Source organism: Phascolarctos cinereus, unplaced genomic scaffold (assembly GCF_003287225.1).
Source record: "Phascolarctos cinereus isolate Bilbo 61053 unplaced genomic scaffold, phaCin_HiC Scaffold_4;HRSCAF=312, whole genome shotgun sequence".
Classification (NCBI taxonomy): Eukaryota; Metazoa; Chordata; class Mammalia; order Diprotodontia; family Phascolarctidae; genus Phascolarctos; species Phascolarctos cinereus.
In genome coordinates, this window is record NW_027555847.1 from 58,900,656 (window position 1) to 58,919,893 (window position 19,238).

Below are 19,238 nucleotides of genomic sequence, written 5' to 3' on the forward strand. Positions count from 1 at the left end.
TCTCACTTTGAGTGAGGCAACACCCACTCAGTGAACAGGTCTCTTTAAGAGGTGAGTCAAGGGATGGCCCCTTTAATAAAAAAAAAAAAGCAAACTGGGAGGGGAAGACCCTCAGGGCTGCTGGCCAAAGGAGAAACAGCTACTATTTACATTCACTCTGGGCCAGGAGGGCCCAAAAAATAGCCATTAAGTGGTGCTTGGGCAAGGACCTATTGTTGTCCAATGTATGAGCTCCAGAGTGGGTTTAAGGTTTGGTCTTTGAGAGAGAAATCTAGCCAGTAAACCCCAAGTTGAGTAGGCAGTTTTCAGTCATCAAAATTTACCTTCCTTTGGGCAGAACACCCTCAGGTAAGGGAAGAAGAGAGGGGAAGTGAAGGAGGGGAGGGGAGGGCAGAGAAGAGGAGAGAGGAAGGAAGGAGGGAAGAAGGGAGGGAAGGAGGGGAGGAAGGGAGGGAGGAAGGAAGGAAGGAAGGGAGGGAGGAAGGAAGGAAGGAAGGAAGGAAGGAAGGAAGGAAGGAAGGAAGGAAGGAAGGAAGGAAGGAAGGAAGGAAGGAAGGAAGGAAGGACCAAGGAAGAATATGCCTTTCTTCACCCATCAGACTCCATCTACCATTTCTGTGCTGACCTGCATACCTGGAATACATTCTCTCCTAATTCTCTCTTCTCAGAATCCTCCACCTGCCTTCAGAGCTCAAGTATAGCCTCACTTTCTCCAGGAGCCCTTTCCTCATTCTTCCAGCTTCTGGGGTCTCCACCCTCCCCACATTACCCCTTATTGATTTTCTATATTCTTCTCTGGGAAAGGGCAAACAGTGCTGGATTTTTGTGTTTGTATTCTTGCTGCCTAACAGCACCTGACAAATACTTATTAATGAATTGACTAGCCCTGTAGAAGGTACCTGGAAGGTCTCTGAGGGCCCTTCCGGCTGTAATTTCTGTCACCTATGCTCAACCTCCTCTCACATTCAGGGCCTGCCTGTAGCCAGAATATAAAAGCAGGAAGAAAGAGGGATTCCCTGCTGGTGCTGGAGCCCCATTTGTAAGATGGCATCTGTGTATCATCTTGTGCTGGAGAAAGGAAGGAGAATCAGAGCTAGTAGCTGGCATTTAGCTGGCGTTTATGTATGTTACTTTATTTGAACTTCATGACAATCCTGGGAGGTAGGTGCTACTATTATCCCCATTTTACAGAAGAGGAAACTGAGGCAGAGAGAAGTTAAATGAACTTGCCTTGACATGCCTTCTGAACCCTTCCCTGTTCTCTCTGGCATGTCTGTGTCAAAGGTCACAGGACTCAGAAAGAAGTATCAGCATTAAGGAGAAAGACCACCCCTCTATTCTCACAGGTAAGATGGAGGTGATCCAATACCTGGCTTAACATTTTCAGGAGCCAAAGTGGGAATGACTCCCACCACGTGTAAGAGGGGATGGCTCAAACCCTTGAGAGCAGGGGTCTGCTAATCCCTCAGGCTGATGCAGCTTTCCCACTGCCTGACCCTATCTTTGATCCCTACTCATGTCCCATGGTAGGGAGTGGGGAGGAGAGGAGAGACATTGACCGTGAAATCTTAGGCTAAAGAGTCACAGGCTTTCAAGCCTGGAGTAGGGGGTAGGGCGGAGTCAGAAATGACTTTGGAGATAATCTACTCCAATCTCTTCATTTTGTAGATTAGAAGACTGAGACACAGAGGGGTTAAGCCCTTAAACAAGGCCACTCGGGAAAGAAGAGCTGATTTTGAATTTAGTTCCCACTGGAAAGCATCATGGTATAGGAGAAAGAACATGGGCTAGGGAGTCAGAGGTCAAGGGGTCAAGACCTGCCTCTAGAAATACTTGCATGATATTGGGTGGGTTAGTTAATCTCACGGGACCTCAGTTTCCCCAAGTGTAAAATGAGGGAGGGGGGGATGGAGTCGATGTCTTCTGAGGACCCTAGATCTATGATCTTCTCTGACCCCAAAGCTAGTAAGTAGACTTTTGTACGACCAATGATGGTACCAGTTAGAATGTGTTTTATTCTTGGCAAACTGGGGAAACAGTAGGATTGCCCTTGATTAGCCAGCTTTTGTGAGGGAGGAAGGGAACCTGCCACTGTGTGCCTACAAGTTTCTTAAAGTAGAATTCCTGGAGATTTTCAACCATTTATTGAAATGGCTCTTAGCTCAGGCTAGCCCTCAGTGAGAAGGACAGAAAGGGAAACCCTTAAATAGAAAAAAATGATAATAAAGGTGATAATAATGGCCAGAAATTATATAGCACTTTAAGGTTGCACATACACTATCTCATTTGGTCCTCACAATAACCCTATGGGATAGAAGGTATTATTACCCTCATTTTACATATGGGGAAACTGAGGCTGGGAGAGGTTAAATGACTTGCCCAGAGTCACACAACTAGTGAATGTTTGAGGCAGGATTTGAACTTAGGTCTTTTGACTCTTAAGTCCAGCACTGTCCACTGGGCTACCTAAGTTATATAGATGGGTAGGCAGCACTGGCTAAGAGACCAGCAAGTTATGTGATATAGCCCTTCAGTTGTTCAGTACTAATGATAAAAAAGAAAAAAATGAAAAGAAAGTAAATGATTGACAGTGGAGCTAGGAAGGATAGACTCTGATAGGCTTGGGTTCAAACAGCATCATCCACTGTCATATGTGTAGAAGAAGAGAGGGCAGCTACCCATGCCCTTCCAGGCATTAGCCAGTGTCTCCCAGGGGTACACACAAAGACTGGGTTACCCTCTCACCTCTTTCCCTTGGGGGAAGAAATGAAGAGAATGGTCCCTAGAAGGGGAGAATTTTGATAGCTTTGCAAAGATGTCAGGGGAGCTGAGAGATGTCAGGGAACAGAGGCCGCAGCTGTGGACAGCATCCCTGGGGAAGTGCTCAGCCTCTCTGTCATGCTGGTGTTCATAAAGGAAAGCTGGGGGTAGAATGGGGTCCCTGCTGATATTGGACACTAGCTTCATGATATGATTTGTGTTGGAGGAGGCAGAGAGGAAACATAGGACTGGGCATAGGATGATGCGGTTGTAGGGCTCAGGGGCTCCTGGATGGCTTTTCTTACATGTCTCTGAGTCTATCTCTCCGCTTCCCCTTGCCCCATTCTCTTGATGTTTCTTGGGAGAGTTCTGAGTGGCCCAAGGCCCAAGGCCCAAGAACACTAAAGGATTAAGAAGCTCTAACTCCGCCAAGGGGGTACCAGAGGTAGCTGTTTTCCTCTATGGTATATTCAGGGACCTTTTCTCTTCTCTAGAGCACAGACATTTCAGGCATCTTGGGATCTTAGCACAAGTCAGTAAGGGGACAGGGGAGAAAAGAGGGTGAAGGAGAAGGCAAGGAGGGAGGAGGCAAGGAGAGAAGAAGAGCAGAGGTTTGGGAAAACAAAACGAGAAGAGGAAAGGGCAAGTTTGCCTTTCGAATAAGGGGTGAGAACTGAAGCTGCCAGAAGACTTTGAAGAAGCCAGGCCAAGAGCACCCTTCCCATTTTCCTCATGCGTCCCCTTTCTGTGTCCCAATCTGCTTTCCACACGTCGTTTTAAGCCCTGTCACCACTGAAGAAACCACCAAGCTCCAGAAACAAACTCATTCTACTCAAGGGGACTGGCAAAGGCGATTCCTTGGGAATCTCCCCTCCCTTCCAGCCTGCCCCCTTCACCAATACCAGATGTCTCCCTGCTCAGACTCCAGTACACGGGGGCATTCACGTCTCAATATCTGGGAGGGTGAAGAGGCAAGTGAGGCCTATCCCTCCATAACATCCCCTGGGCCCCAGCCCCTTGATCCATCCTACTGGTCTCTTTGAGAACATTAGGGACACTTTTGTGGTGGGGTATTTAGGAGAGCCATATTGGAAATTGGTGTTAAGGGAGTTGGACTGTCCATTCTGGGGACTCTGTCCACAGGGAAGGTACCTGGATCAGAAACATTTGTCTCTTCTTTTCGATGTAGCTAGCCAAGTTCTCTCTCTCAATTTTCTTATCTGCAATGACAGAAAGATCTTAAGACTTAGAGACAGAAGGGACTTTAGAAGTCATTTGGCCCAACATCCTTTACATTCAGAGGCCCTCCCAAGACTGTCCCCAAAGCCCCACTATACCACACCACTGTCCCTACTCTCTCCACCCCCTTGGTCCATCCTTCACACCCCAGCAAGACAAGCCTTTCTCATAAATACATTTGGCCCTGATGCTTTACTCAGAAGATCTTCAGTATATTCCTAGTGCTGGTGGATTAAAATTCAAACTCAGCCTTAAACTTCAAAGCCACCCCCATTCTGGTGCTGCCCTCCCTACCTTTCAAGGCAGTAGAGTTCAGTGAAAAAAAAAAAAGAGGGGATCAGGGCTAAACTTGAAGTCAAGCAATCTGGGTTTGACTTCCACTTCTGACCGTAGCAGTCATTTTGATCTTTCTGAGCTTCAGTTTCCCCATCTGGAAAAGGGGGGGCAATAATCTTTACAATATCTACCTCCCAGGGTTACTGTGAAGAAAACACTTTATAAACTAGAGGCAGCTAGGTGGCGCCATAGTGCACAGAGTGCTGGGCCTAGAGTCAGGAAGACAAGTTCAAATGTAGCTGCGACACTACCCGATTGTGTGACCCTGGGCAAGTCACTAAGTTTCAGTTTCCTCAAACTGTAAAATGAGGATAATAATAGCACCTATCTACTTGCCCTTTTATAAAGATATCTTCTACCTGTCCTCACTGTTGTGAGGATAAAATGAGTTAATATTCATGAAGTGCTTTGCACAGTGCTGGGAACATAGTAGGTGCTGTATAAACGCTAGCTCTTTCATATTATTAAGCTGCAAAAGTGTAGTAAAATGTGAGTTTTACTTTTACTTCTACCGTCCGGGGGGCGGGGGGGGGGGTGTTATGTGATCGCTCATCCTGAGGGTGTTCTGATAATGTTTCATTCTGTGTAACCATTACCATCTTCCAAAGTGCTGGAGGCCATCCTCTGGGTATTTTAAAAAATGCTTTCTTGATAATAGTAGAGGTTAAATATAATTATTAACTTATATTTCTTCCTTCTGTGTACTTTAATCTCTATCCGGTCAGCTCTGAAAATCCCTTGCTGTCTTCCATATTTCTTCTCATATTGTTCCTTTTGTCTGGGGTGCTTTTTCTCTCTAATTATTTCTCTCTCTTATTCCTACCAGTCCTTTAGAGTCTCCCAAAGTCAGTCCATGTAAGTTCCCTGTCAGTGATTTCATATAAGTCAAGTCAACAAGCATTTATTAAGCACCTATTGTATGCCAGGTACCTCTCCTGAGTCCTAATTGGCAAATTTGGCCTTGGGGCAAGCAGTATGAAATGCATCCTCAAATCAACCTTTTAAGACAAATTAATTTGAGTAGGAAGGTGGATGAGAGACCCCAAAAGGCTGCTGTGAGAATGAGCTGAAGAGGGCAGGGCTGGGCCAGGGAAGATGTCAGCTGGAATGTGGCTGTGGTGGGCATGGGTAGAAGGTGGAGGATTGTTTTTCTTTACATTTTTTTTTCTCTTGGTATCTTTGACTTTTACATAACCTGCCTTTTCCGATATATTCCTTCCTCCTCCCTCCCCAGAGAGTCACCCCTTATAAAAAAGAATTTAGAAAAGAGAAATGAAAAACAGCTTAGCCACACCAGCCAACACATTTACCAAGTTCAATGTTATAGGTAATGTTCCACACTGGTAGCTCCCTATCTCTGAAAGAAGAGAGAGATGCATTCTTTTTTTTTTTTTTGCATTTTGGTGAGGCATTCGGGGTTAAGTGACTTGCCCAGGGTCACACAGCTACTAAGTGTCAAGTGGAGAGATGCATTCTTCTGCCTCTTCTTTGGGACCAAGCTTGGTCATTGCAATTTCACAGCTTGTGGTTATGTTCTGTGGTTCTTTCTCTTTGCAACACTATGGCGATTATGTAGATTATATCTTGGATCTCAGTCCATGTAAATCTTCTCATGCTTCTCTGTTGTCTTTATAGTCATCATTGGTTACAGCGTAGCAATATTCTGTTACATTCATCTACCACTGCTCTAGTCTTTCCCCAGTCAATGGGCATCTGTGTTTTCTTTCCAGTTCTTTGCTGCTTCTAGGAACATTTTAGTGTTTATAGGATATTGTGGATGCCTCTGAATTGGATTGTTCTTGCTAAGTAGATGCCAAATTCAGTTGTTTCTTAGCTGCTAGTGGTATACAAGTATTCTGGCCCTGGATTCTGAGGTCCAGGCTTCCAGGAACCAGAGTCAGTCTTAGGACTTCTCACATACATCATTCCTTGGCTTGTGCCCCAACTTAGGGTGTCCCAAGAAAATGTTAACAGTATCCCTCTTCCCATAGACCCTAAGAAGAGATATAAGATGACAATTCCCCTCAGAAGTGGGAGCTCTACGGATGTGGATCATTGCATATATTTTTAGATTTTTTTGATGTATTGATTGGTTTTTCTGATTTTTTTCTCTTTTTCTTTGAAGAATATTTGTTATATGGGATGGCTGATGGGGGATAAGGGAGGAATTGGGGAAAATTTAAACAATGTAAAGAAACCAGAGATTTTAATAAATTTTTTTTTAAAAAGGATATAGATTGCATCTAAGTCACTATAGCTATAGGTTAAAAGATCCCTCTCAACTTGTGTACAAGCACTCAAGTTAACTACATATATAAGATACAGAAGAGCCTTTATTTCAAACATAGAAATAATGGGAAAAAACCCCAAGGCTTCACAAGTATCCATGAAGAGTCGAGACCATTCTTCTACCATCTCTGGTCCATCTCACTTTGCTCTTGTGGCTACAAATATAGTTCTCCAGACTCATAATACTATTCTGTGGTTGAGATTTCCCCAGAAGGGAATCACATTTCATGCCAATAGAGAGATGGCTCACTTTTCTCTGTTGAGCCCCACCATCCCCTAGGGACCTATGTGATTTTCTAGACTTATAGTACTACCATAGGGTTTGGGGGCTCCCTGAAAAAGAATTTTGTACTTGGTACTGAAAGTGAGCCACCATCCCTCTTCCCATCATCCCTGCACAGTCCACTTAACTCACAACAATACTCACACGTGAGCAAAGTCCTGGCTGGTTATTTTACACCATGACTCAGTCCATTGCTGATCATCCAGTTCTGAGGCCTCTTGCTTGTTCCTCTCCTCTCCAGAAAAGGAATTTGGTATTATCCAGGATAGGTCCCTCTTCCTCTTCCAGAAGGTTGAGACAAGTACTTTGACATTGACCAGGAACTTGGTATTAGCCGAGAAATTTCCCCTTCTTTCTTCCAACAAGATATTTCACATTATCTTCTATTTTTCAGTCTTTTGACTTTGTTTTATTGTTTCCTGTTGTCTCATGAAGTCATTAACTTCCATTTAACCGATACAAGTTTTTAAGGAGTTATATCTAGTTTTTTTGTGTGTCTCTTTTACCAAGCTGTTAATTCTCTTCTCAAAATTTTCTTGCACTACTCATCTCTTTTCCCAATTTTTCCTCTATCTTATTTGATTTTCAAAATCCTTTTCAAAAAGCTCTTCTAGGAATTCTTGCTGGGCTTGTGTCCAATCTGCCTTTTGTTTTAAGGTTTTATTTATAGGTGTTTTCAAGTCATTGTCTTCTTCTGAGTTTGTGTGTTGAGCTTTCCTGTCACCATAATAGCTTTTTATGGTCAGGCTCTTTGTTGTTGTTTGCTTATTTTTCCAGCCTATTTCTTGACTTTGGACTTTATGTTAGAGTTGGGCTCTGCTCACCTCTGGGGATGGGGTAGGGGAATGTCTAACCCGAACTTCTGTCTTTTATGTGCTTCTGCTGCTGTTATAGCTCAGTGGTTACCTAATTTTTGGTGCTTCCAAAGTAGTGTAAACTGGGGAGAGGTTGGAGAGACTCTTCTGGTCTGTGCTGTGGTCCTTACATAAGTACGGTCCATGCTCCCTTGTGATTGTGACTACTCTTCTCCACCCTGGAACTGTGACCTAGCAATGGGTAATGGACAACAGAACTGCCCAATATCACCTGATCCTGCATCTGCTCCTGGTACAAGGGTTATCTGGGATCTCTTTCTGATGAGGTGTTCAGTCTCCTTAATGTTTCTGGCTCCTAGCTGCTCTGCCTGCTGCCAACCTACTACCCGTAGCTGGTGTCATTTCCACCACTACCACCACGCCATGCTCATGGCCAGCCCCAACCCCAGTGACTGAGGCTTCTCCTTCTGGCTTCCTAACCTTCCCTGTGCTAGAAAAATTACTGTGATTTTTTTTGTTGGCTTTCTCAGTTCGAAATTTGGTTTGACACACTTTTTCAAGTTGTTATAGAGGGAGATGTTGGGAGAGCTGAGCCAAAATGCTCACTTCACTCTGCCATCTTGGCTCTACCTCTCTCACTTCTGTCTTAGGGAGAAAGGGTCAAGGAACACTTGTCACTCCACCAGTGCTCTGGGTAGCTTCTATCCCTCCTGATATATGGTGCCAACTTGAGGAATTCCATTGATTCTCTGTCACTGCCTCTTAAAAGCTGCTCTCCTTAGATCTTGCCATGTGGGGAGGGTTGCCCCCTAAGCAGCCTTTTCCTTCCCCAAAGATTCAAGTTTGGTTTCTGGTATCCAAACAGTGGACTTGCTGTATCCTGTACAACTCCAGCACTCTCCAGGAATATGAGTCTGGAGGACCAAAGAGTGGGGACTCATTAAAGGCATGGGTTATCTGACTCTGTAGAAACTCTAGTGCAGTACCCTAGATATTGTAAGGTCTTTACATGTTGAAAAGAATAATTTGCTTTACTGAGAGTTCCTGTGACCTCCATTCCTGAATCATTTTTTTTAAAAAAAGGACAAGCATTTATTAAGCATGTATATATTAAGCATGTATATTTATTAAGCATGCATATATATATATATATGGTCAAGGCTAGGGGTTAAAGAGACTTTACATTTTACTCGTGTATTTTATTTAGAAAGTAGCTTCTATAGATCTTTTTATCTTAACATTGGATTTGTGATGTCTGCTTTGCTAGAGTCATAAGGTAAGCTAAACACCCAATTCAACACAGAAATGGAACTCAGTAATGGCAAAGCAAACAAATCGAAACATTGGGATTGTGCCTGGAATTCCAATCTATTAAAACATATTAGTTATATCAAGTCATTACTTAGAACACTGTTGACTGTCATGGAGCCCTCTTAATATCCAAGAATCCCAATTTATCTGGAAGGAGTTTGTTTATAACCTTACCAAGGGAACTTCTGGCAGATTTTAATCAATGACCTCAGATGACCTCAGCCTTGAATTCAGGTTACATATGAAGAACAGTGTGTTTAGGTAATGAAAGGTAGCTTGGCCTATTGGATAGAGTGTCAGACTCAGAGCCAGGGAGACCCACACTTGAAGCCTGCCTCAGATACTTACTTTCTGTGTGGTCTTGGGCAAGTCATTTACCAACTTCACCATCTTTTTTCACAGGATTGGCGTAAATGTCAAATGAGATTCTTTATTTCCATCCCCTTTTCTCTCTCTTTTTATATCTATATCTACTCCTATATCTTATCCATGTCTGTTCTTGTTGAGTTGTTTCAGTCATTGACTGAAACAACCCCATTTGGGGTTTTCTTGGCAGAGATACTGGAGTGGTTTGCCATTTTCCTTCTCCGGCTCATTTTAAAGATGAGGAAACTGAGGCAAACAGTGTTAAGTGACTTGCCCAGGATAACACAGCTAGGACATGTCTGAGACTGGATTTGAACTCACAAAGATGAGTCTTCCTGACTTCAGGCCCAGTGCTGTATCCATTGTACCACCTCACTGCCCATCTATATCTGTACTCATATCTATATCTACATCTGTATCTATATCTATCAAGCACTTTGCAAGCCATAAACATACTCCTTGAAGCTGAAGACCTCAGCTATGGACTAAGGATTCGCATTGCTACAATCTGGCAGAGTTTATAGGTTTAGGCTAACATCTCATCCCACATAGCACTGATTCACAATGAGGCATACACTCTTGGGCATGGCCAATATGGAGATTCGTTTTGCTCAGCTATAAGGGAGGCTTCTATTGTGAGGGTGGGGCACAATCGTTGGAAAGTAGTAGTGATACAAAAAAACCCCATAAAAGTGTGTTTAAAAATTAAATGTTAACATTTCAAAGCATAGAAAAAGTCAGAAATATTTGATATATTACTTTTCTTTTTAAATTTAATTTTATTAATTTCTTTTGCAATTAGCAAGCATTTATTTTCTTTCCATCCCACTATTTCCATTCCCTCCATTTGAACAACAAAAAAAAAAAAGAAAGAAAGAAGAAGAAAACCCTCATAATAAATATGCACAGTCAAGAGAAGAAAATCTCTCCTTGACTGCATCCAAAAATGCATGTTTCTTTCTTCATCCTTCATCAATCACTCTTCTATCAGGAGTGGGTAATATCCTTCACCTTCAGGCCACTTGAATCTTCATTTATAATTGTGCTGATCAAAGTTCTTTAGTCTTTCCAAGTTGTTTTTCTTTATAATGTTGTTGTAATTGTACAAATTGTTTTTCTGGTTCTCACTTCACTTTTTAAAAAATATAGATCTTCCTAGTTTCTTCTGAAACTGTTCGTTTTGTCATTTCTTATGGCTGAATAATATTGCATTACATTAATATACCATAATCCCTAGTCAATCCCCAATTGACTGGGACCTCCTTACTTACCTCCACAAAAAGAGCTGTTAAAATGTTTTTTATCATATGTGTCTTTTTTACTTTTTCTTTTATCTCTGGATTATAGACCTAATAGTTGCATTATTGTGTCAAAGTGAATGAACAGTTTATTGACTTTTGGGGCGCACTCCAGATTTCTTTGCAGAATGACTTAAATTAATTCATAGTTTCCCCAATAATGCACTCTTGACTATGCATATTTATTATGAGGGTTTTCTATCCCTCTCTCCTCCCTGAGATGGAAAGCAATCCAATACAGGTTATACTTGCATCTTTTTGAGCGTCTCATTAGTACAGTATTAAAGCTACAAATTAACTTTGGTAACATTGCTGTTTTTTGTTATTTTGGCACAGCCTAATAACAAGCACTGAATATACTTCCAGCTATTTATTCTGGCTGTTTTTTTCTGTAAGGAGCTCTTTTGTGTGTTTTTGCAGATTCAGCCTCAAGCATTTTATGCATTTTATAGTTATTTTGAATGGAATTTCCCTTTTTTATTATTCTCCTTTATTATTAATTTTTTTTGTGAGGCAGTGGGATTTAAATGACTTGCCCAAGGTCATACAGCTAATGAGTGTTATGTGTCTGAGGCCAGATTTGAACTCAAGTCGTCCTTACTCCATGACCGGTGTTCTATCCACTGCCCCATCTAGATGCACCTTTTTTATTATTCTCTCTTAAATTTGTTATTGGGGAAATAACTACTGCCTCCAAGCACTGTTCTGAAAATCAAATGAGAAAGTATTTGTAAGTCATTTTGCACAGTGCCTGGCCGGTAGTTGGTACTTAATCAATGTTTATGCCCTTCCCCTTGTTATTATATAGATATGCTGTTGAGTTATTTTGTAGCCTACAAATTTCCTAAAGGTATTAATTGTCTTGATTGGTATGTTTACTGATTCCCTAGAATTTTCTTTTTTCTTTTTCTTTTTGTTTTTTGGTGAGGCAGTCAGGGTCAAGTAACTTGCCCAGGGTCCCACAGCTAGTAAGTGTCAAGTGTCTGAGGTTAGATTTGAACTCAGGTCCTCCTGACTCCAGGGCTGGTGCTTTATCCACTGCCCCACCTAGCTGCCCTAGCCATCAGCAAATAGGGATGGTTTTATCTCCTCTTTACCTATCTTTAAGCTTTTAATTTCTTTCTCTTGTTTTATTTCTGCTTCCTAACCTTTCTAGAACTGTAGAAAATAAACGATGTTACTTTTCAATCAGTAATGGTCACTGATATGTATATAGACATCAGGCTGATATGTATATAGACTGAATCATCAGGAGTATAACAAAATGAACACATACTAAAGTTTTCATATGAATAGAATAGACCTTTTCCTTGATGATTCAGAAGACACTTTTGGATTTTACAAGGACTCAAGGCCATGACTATTAAATTTAATTAAATAAATCATAAATTTTAGAGTTAGAAGAGACCAAAATTTTAACTGGTATTAATGAATTCCTTAACAATAATAATGACCCATATTTCTATAAAGCTGTAAGGTTTATAAAACTCATCCCTTATCACTTCTGGGGCTTATGAGTTCAACAGACAGTCTGTCTCTACTCTGGACATGCCTCCTTCACGAACCCAAGGTCCTTTCATTTTGCTTTTTCCACAATTTTCTATACCACATGATTGCTTTCTTATTTGATTCAACTAGGTCTCTTCTAGCCAAAACCAAGGTCTCCCTGCCTATGACATCCGAAATGGGAAACCAGTCAAATGTGCCTGCATGAGAACATGCTCTTCTCTCTTTCAAATCTGCAACCACCCTCCCATTGACTAGAAGGGTTGATGTTCCGATTCCAAGGGCACAACTCTCTATGAGACCATCATTGACCTCTCCTTTTTTTCCCTACTATGTCCCAAAGATCACAGCACCTGGAAGTATGCTGGAGCCAGCCTGAACTGACTCATAGCTGATGGTTAAATTTTAATGTTTTTATACCTTGGAAATGGGCAAATGCCATAAAGCAGGGCTTCGTGTATTGTTTTTTGATTGTCTAGACTTAAGCAAGTATTGATGATGCAGATTAACTTAAAAGTATGTCCTGCCTACAGATTTGTTTTTTGTTTTTCTGAGAGCTGATTGTTAAACACTAACCAGCACACCCCTGACTATACTGGAGGTTCCTGCCACCTCCTTGGCTGTGTAGCCTTCTTCATTTTATCCATCCCTGGGCATTTCATTTTGGGCTTTCAGGCTTCCATATGTGGTCTAAATTGTGCCTTAATAAAGGCTTGTTGCTTTACATATCGCTGGCCTTCCTGATTTTTTTGTGAACCTAAGTCTCATAGATTGACTGACATGGCTACATCAGGGCACATGTTGTTGTCCCACTTTATAGATGAGGAAACTGAGGCTCAGAGAAATGATATAGCAGACTCAGATTTTCCAGTTTTCAATTGCATACTTTTTGCAGAACACACTAACTAGGCTGCCTCCGTTTTGAAGACTAAGTCTTAGAGAAATGAGGTGATTTACAGAACCCCACTCTGCCCAGCCCTGGAAGGCTGGATTTGGTGGTGAACGTACCTTTGGTGACTGTGATTTTCCAGGCGGCGCTGTCTTGAAGGTGTCGGAGACGCCGGGCCTCAGCCTGCAGAGCCTGGTCCTCCTCGTAGTCTTCCATCTGGAGCTGCCTGCGGATGTTAGTACACTTGGCAGCTATTTTTGAGGAATTCGTCATCTTCTCATAGACTCTCATGGTTTTCTTTGCCTCCCTTTCCTGGAGGGAACAGGTTGGTTAGAGTAGATGCCCCATCTGCCCTTCTCCGCTCTCCGCCCTCACCTCCAATCATCCAAAGACGAGCTCAACATGGATGAGGCAGGGCTGCAGGCTACAGGGTGCCAGCCCTCAGCCTTGGACCATGGGGTCACGAGTATTCCCTTCTGAATTGTTGGCTACTTTGTGACTACTAGGTATTGGATGGAGCATGTGGTGGTGGAACTGGGTGTGTGTGTGTGTGTGTGTGTGTGTGTGTGTGTGTGTGTGTGTGTGTGTGTAAGTGTGAACATGACAGGCAGAAACACAAAAACACATACATTGAGGCATAGAGGAAAGACCTATGAAGAGAAACAGGGACAGAGACAAAACAAAATTAAATATGGAGACAGAGGGAAGAGAGCAACTATGGGTTATGGATCATATTTAATGACTGGCTAATGTCTGCTATTACCTAAAGGGCTTAAATGTTAACCAAAGAACCCAAAAATGTGCACTTGGGAAGGAAATGTAGGTGTTTTCCTTGACTATACCTCACTAGTGTGATCTGATAAACCAATCCAAAAAAATTTCTGTCTTTACTGAACCATCCTGGGGTGAGCAGCCCTGTGCTCAGGTTTTCCGTCACACAGGAGGAGGAGTAGCCACAGTCTCTGCCCTTGGGGAGCTTAGTTTATCTGGGGGCTCACTTACATGAAAAAACAGCAAATCCCACATTTAATGTTGAAAGCCACACTAAGACTTTGGAGACATATATTTATAGAGAAATGCAGGTTGGCTGGAACTAACTCCAGTATCTGCAGCTAGCCTAGACTTTCTCCCTTCTGACTTTTAGCACGATGGTGAAATGATATCCATGAATTCAGACTGGAAGAGTTGGCTACAGGTTGGGGTAATGTGGATAGGCTTCATGGAAGAAGTAGCCCTGGAGTTGGGCCTGGAAGGATGGGTTGGGATTTGCCAAAAGACAGGGGAGGGCATCCTATAGGTGGAACATAGCATATGCAAATGTAGTTAGACAGGAATGAGTATGGTATATTTGTGAGATGGAGAGTAAACCTTAAGGGTGATACTTCATGAAGGGGAACCAGAGGAGATAAAATTGAATAGGATGGGTAGAGGCAGGTTCTGGAGGGCCCAAAATAGGAATTTGGATTTGATATCATAGGCATTGAGGAACCATCAAAAGTTCTTGAGAAGGGGAATGACATGATAAAAGCTATGCCTTGGTAAGATTACTATGGTAGCATGTGAAAGATGGACCAGTGTTAGCTGGAGGCAGGGAATTAAGCTAATCAATCATACAGGTCTTCAGCAATACATGTCCACGATTATTCAAGCTATCCATGGGAACCATTATCACACTATGGAGAAACAGAGAAAGACAGGCTTGATCCATACATTCTAGTGGGTTGTGGAAAACAGGAATAATCACAAGGTGTTTTTGTTTGTTTGTTTTGTGGTCAGATAGAGAATCTCCCCAGCCCAGGCCCATCACTTACCAATCGATGCTTTTCTTTCTGTCTGTCTCGAAGCAAGAAGAAGTCTGTGTCTGGGGACATGTGGAAAGGATTCTCCCCCTCATCTGTGTTAAAAAATAAAAGTAGGGGGGAAAAACCCCAATCCCTTGCTGCCTACAAATATTAAAGCTCTTACCTCAAAGACCAGCATTAAACAAGTATTATTACCTGAGGCATCCTCTTTGTCTGTGGACTGAGCTGGACATTTGATGGCCGTAGGTAAATGACTGCTGTAGACAGACTCATGTGGTTCTTTCACAGAGACAAAGATGGAACATTATGACATATCTAGCATCACTAGTTTTTTTTTAATATATGACATTGTATTTTTCCCCAATTCCATATTAAAACCATTTACTAACATTTTAAAAAGTTTTGAGTTCCAAATTCTATCCCTTCCCCTCCCCTTCCTGGCCCTTCCCTCTCTCTGAGATGGTAAGCAATCCGATCTAGTTGATACATAGCATCGCTATATGTGAAGTGTTGTCCCTTATTTGAATCCATTCTTTTCCTCAATCTTTAGCAACTGGTCTGTGAGGTAGGCTGGTCAAAAGCCATTCTCCCTTTCTGCAGTGCAATCCCATGGGCTCAATAGGATGAGAATTGTTAAACTCACTCTACAGATGGGAGAATTGAAGCTCAGAGACCGATTTCTGGGGTCCTTGAAAACCCTCTTCTTATCTAGTTGACTTTTTGGCCATGGTCTAGAGCTCCTTGTTTCTAGCCTCCAGGACAATTTCTTTGTGAACCCTCTGGGCCCAGCTGTGAAGTTCAGCACTAGAATGACTGACCACTAGTTGCTACTATAAATTCTAAGTTAAAAATATTATTGGAGGAATTGAATGCTTAAATAACTGCTTGAAGTCCTACCGTCATTGCTCAGCGTCTTCTGGGTTGTAGATGGCAACCTGGACATTTTGAAGTAATGAGATTGCTAACAACTCTTCCCCCAAGAGATCATCTAATGATGTTATCAGTCCTTCTATGGATTGGATTCCAGTATGAAATTCCAGCTGCTGAAGACCCTGGAGAAAGAAAAGACACTCCAGGGATCAGGGGGTATTGGCAGAGACGAGGGTACTCCTTACCTCCACTCAGTATGGTGAAATGGAAAAGACATTTGACTGGAACTCCAAGGCTCTGGGCTCACTTCCCAGATGAGCCATTTATTATTATTTTTTTGTGACCTCAAGAAAGTCACTTCCTCTCTCGAGGACTCTATTTTGTCCTCTATAAAATCACAGAGTTGGACCAAATGGTGTCTAAGGTAGCTTCCAGTTCTGAATCCCCACTTGAATCCAAGTTTGGCCAAAACATGAAGAGAATGCTTAGAAGTCTAGCCACGTTAAATGGTGTGATGATTAGAAGGGAAGAATGCTATTGGTATTAGTATTAGTCCATCAACAAAATTTATTAAATACCTATTGATATTAAATAATTGTATTTATTTACAATTTAATTATTAATTTCATTAAATTATGCTCATTATTAAATTATAATTTATTAAAAGGATTGATATTGAATGACTATAATTTATTCATTATATTACTAAATTATTGTAATTATTATATATATAACCATTATTTATGAAATATCTATTAATTAAACATGTCAGGCACTATGTACCTACCTCATAGGGTTATTGTGAGGATTGAATGAGAATCTATGTCAAGGGCTTTGAGAATTTTAAAATGCTACATAAATGCCAGGAATTATTACAGTTCATAGCAGTTAGATGTAGAAAGGATTCCTTAGAAGTTATCTACTCCAGGGGACAGGTAGGTGGCACAATGGATAGAGCACTGGCCCTGGAGTCAGGAGGACCTGAGTTCAAATGTGGTCTCAGACCAGACACTTGATACTTACTAGCTGTGTGATCCTGGGCAAGTCACTTAACCCTAAATGCCTCAACAACAACAAAAAAAAGTGCCATACTTCAACCATCATTCTGACCCACCAAAAAAACAAAAAAAAGTTATCTACCCCATCCCCTCTTCATTTTACAAATGAGGAAACAGAGGCCCATAGAACTTAAGAGATTTGGTCAAGGCCTCTTGAACAGCAGAATTGGAGTAATTATAACAAATCACATTTCTATTATCACTTTTAGATTTACAAAATCTTCACTATATAACTCTGTAAGTTAGGAAGCATAAGTATTATTATCTGACCTCTCCCCTGTTTTACAGATGAAAAAATTGATCCTTAGTGACTTGCCCAAGGCTCACACAGCTTCTGGTACTTACTCAGCTGGATGACCCTGATCAAGTCACTTAAATCTCTCTCATCCTATTTCCTTTGTCAAATGTAGGGGCTGGACGTTTAGGCTTCTTCAGCCCTAAATCTATGAGCCTTTGGAAGAGACCGTCCTTGGACTTAGCCGTAGAAGGAAGAAACGGAATACTTCAAAGGTAAGGGTTATGGAGCTGGAGACAAAGGGTAGAGAGGTTCCAATCTCTGCCACGGTTGTTCTACCTCTGGTCACTTACTGAACTTCACCTGGCCTCAGTTCCTCATCTGTAAAATGAAAGGCTTGGACTAGATGTCATCATCTAATTAAGAGGTCATTATATTCCAACTTGAGCATCAAGTCAAAATAAGTCAAGACGGGTTGAATTGAATTGAATAAGCATCTGGCTGGAGATACTTGGAAATGGCGGTGATCATGCGGGGCAGTCTCTGCTATGCGCTAAAAGACAGCGGAGCACAGTATGCCATGGAGGGCGGAGGAGGGCTGCTGCCCAGCAAAGGAAACGGTGAGGCTCCAAGTGCTGCCTGATGGAATCCTTGCCTTCTCAAAATCCGAGATAGGCCTGCGGTTGGGAAACCTGCAGTTTAACTGGACAGTCTTCCTCCCCTCTTCTGCCCTCTCCCGCCAAATCCAAACAAAGACCCCACTCCCAAAGGACCTGCATTACATCTAAGCCCACCCCAGCTTTTGACTACTTTGTGCAATCACTGCTGTGTTCTCCTCCCAGGAGTTTCTATAGAGAATATATATCGCCAGAAACGAAAAGGACCTTTAGTTGTCTTTTCAACAGAAATCCACGGTGGTTTGGGAAGGGTGGTAGTGGTGGTGGTGGAGGGTGGGACAGAGTAGGAAGCTAGAGTTCAAGAAAGGCGCCGATTTGTCAAAAGTCACACAGCCCTGGACTGAGACAAAGACAATATGGAACTCAGGTCCACTTTTTCTTGGATTCCCAGCCCAGCGCTCTCTCCAAATAGACCGCTGCTTCTCTCTTCCCTGCCTTTGGAATTTTTTTTTCCTGAAAGAAATAGAGGATGTCTGGCCGCTTCCCACGCCCGGACTCACCCACCAGCTCCGGGGTACAGTGACTCCCCTTGCACAGCGTCAACTATTTGGGATTTGCAGAAGCAGCTGCTGCAAGAAAGGCAAAGAGAGCGCTCACTCGGCACTCTTTAAAACAAAGTGAACTTGGAGGAGGCCGTATTCTTTGACTTTGTTTACGTTGCCAGGGCAACCATTCTCCCGTCTCTCCTCGGAGACGGGTGGTCACAAAGCCCTCGGAACCGCAAGTGGTGATGAAAGCCTGTGCCGAGGGAAGGGTCGATTTTACTTGTCCTGTTGTAGGCGGGGTCTGGGCTGAACCTGGGGAGAAGGAAGCCGAGAGGGAAGTGGATTAAAATTAAGTTTCCTTTTCCGAATGGAAGAGACTTCGTGACTCCTCTAAACAAACCCGCCTCCTTTTACAAAAGAGGAAACTGAGGCTCAGAAAGAGGAAAGGATTTGACCAAAGGATGCTGGGAATCGTAAAAAGTGCTTTGGACCTTGAGTCAGAGGACTCACATTGGAATTCTGCTTCGGCGGCTTGGTGGGAGGTTGTACGACAGCGAGGGTTGGTATCCTTTTTGAGTGTCGTAGACCCCTTTGGCAATCTGGTGAAGCCTCCAGGCCCCCTTCTCAGAAAGTTGTTTTTGAACGAATAAAACATCGTTGAAAGACTCTGCTATCCCAGAGATTGTCTTTTGCTCTGAGTACAGCTCCTGGCACATAGTGTAGGGGCTTTAGGAAACCAAAGGTTAGTGAGAATCAAAATGAGGAAACTGAGGCCAGGTGAGGTTAGGTAAGGGTGATTTTTCCCCCATTCCCCACAGAGGTCTCCAGGTGAAGAAGCCCTGGAGCAGATGATGTGCAGGGTCCCTTCCCAGCTTAAGATCCACTGATAAATTTCACAAAGCAGCATGCAGCACAATAACCCATAGACTAGTCATTAAAAAGGTGTCATTAACACCTTTTTACTTATGGGGAAACTGAGGCCAAAAGCAGTTCAGTGACTTGCCCAAGGTGGTTAAGTG

General features: G+C 42.5%; 1 protein-coding gene across 1 annotated transcript in view; it reads right to left on the bottom strand.

The window, feature by feature from the left end:
* CFAP100 (cilia and flagella associated protein 100) overlaps positions 1-18,830 on the bottom strand; it is a 44,456-nt gene extending 25,626 nt beyond the window's left edge. The window contains exons 1-6 of the mRNA XM_020981148.2: positions 18,235-18,830; positions 15,792-15,946; positions 15,090-15,173; positions 14,904-14,986; positions 13,212-13,404; positions 3,913-3,980 (exon numbers count right to left, since the gene is read on the bottom strand). Of these exons, the coding sequence (XP_020836807.1) occupies positions 3,913-3,980; positions 13,212-13,404; positions 14,904-14,986; positions 15,090-15,173; positions 15,792-15,837 (474 nt within the window). The 5' untranslated portion in view covers positions 15,838-15,946; positions 18,235-18,830. The remainder of the gene's footprint in view (positions 1-3,912; positions 3,981-13,211; positions 13,405-14,903; positions 14,987-15,089; positions 15,174-15,791; positions 15,947-18,234) is intronic.
* Positions 18,831-19,238: the final 408 nt, after the last annotated feature.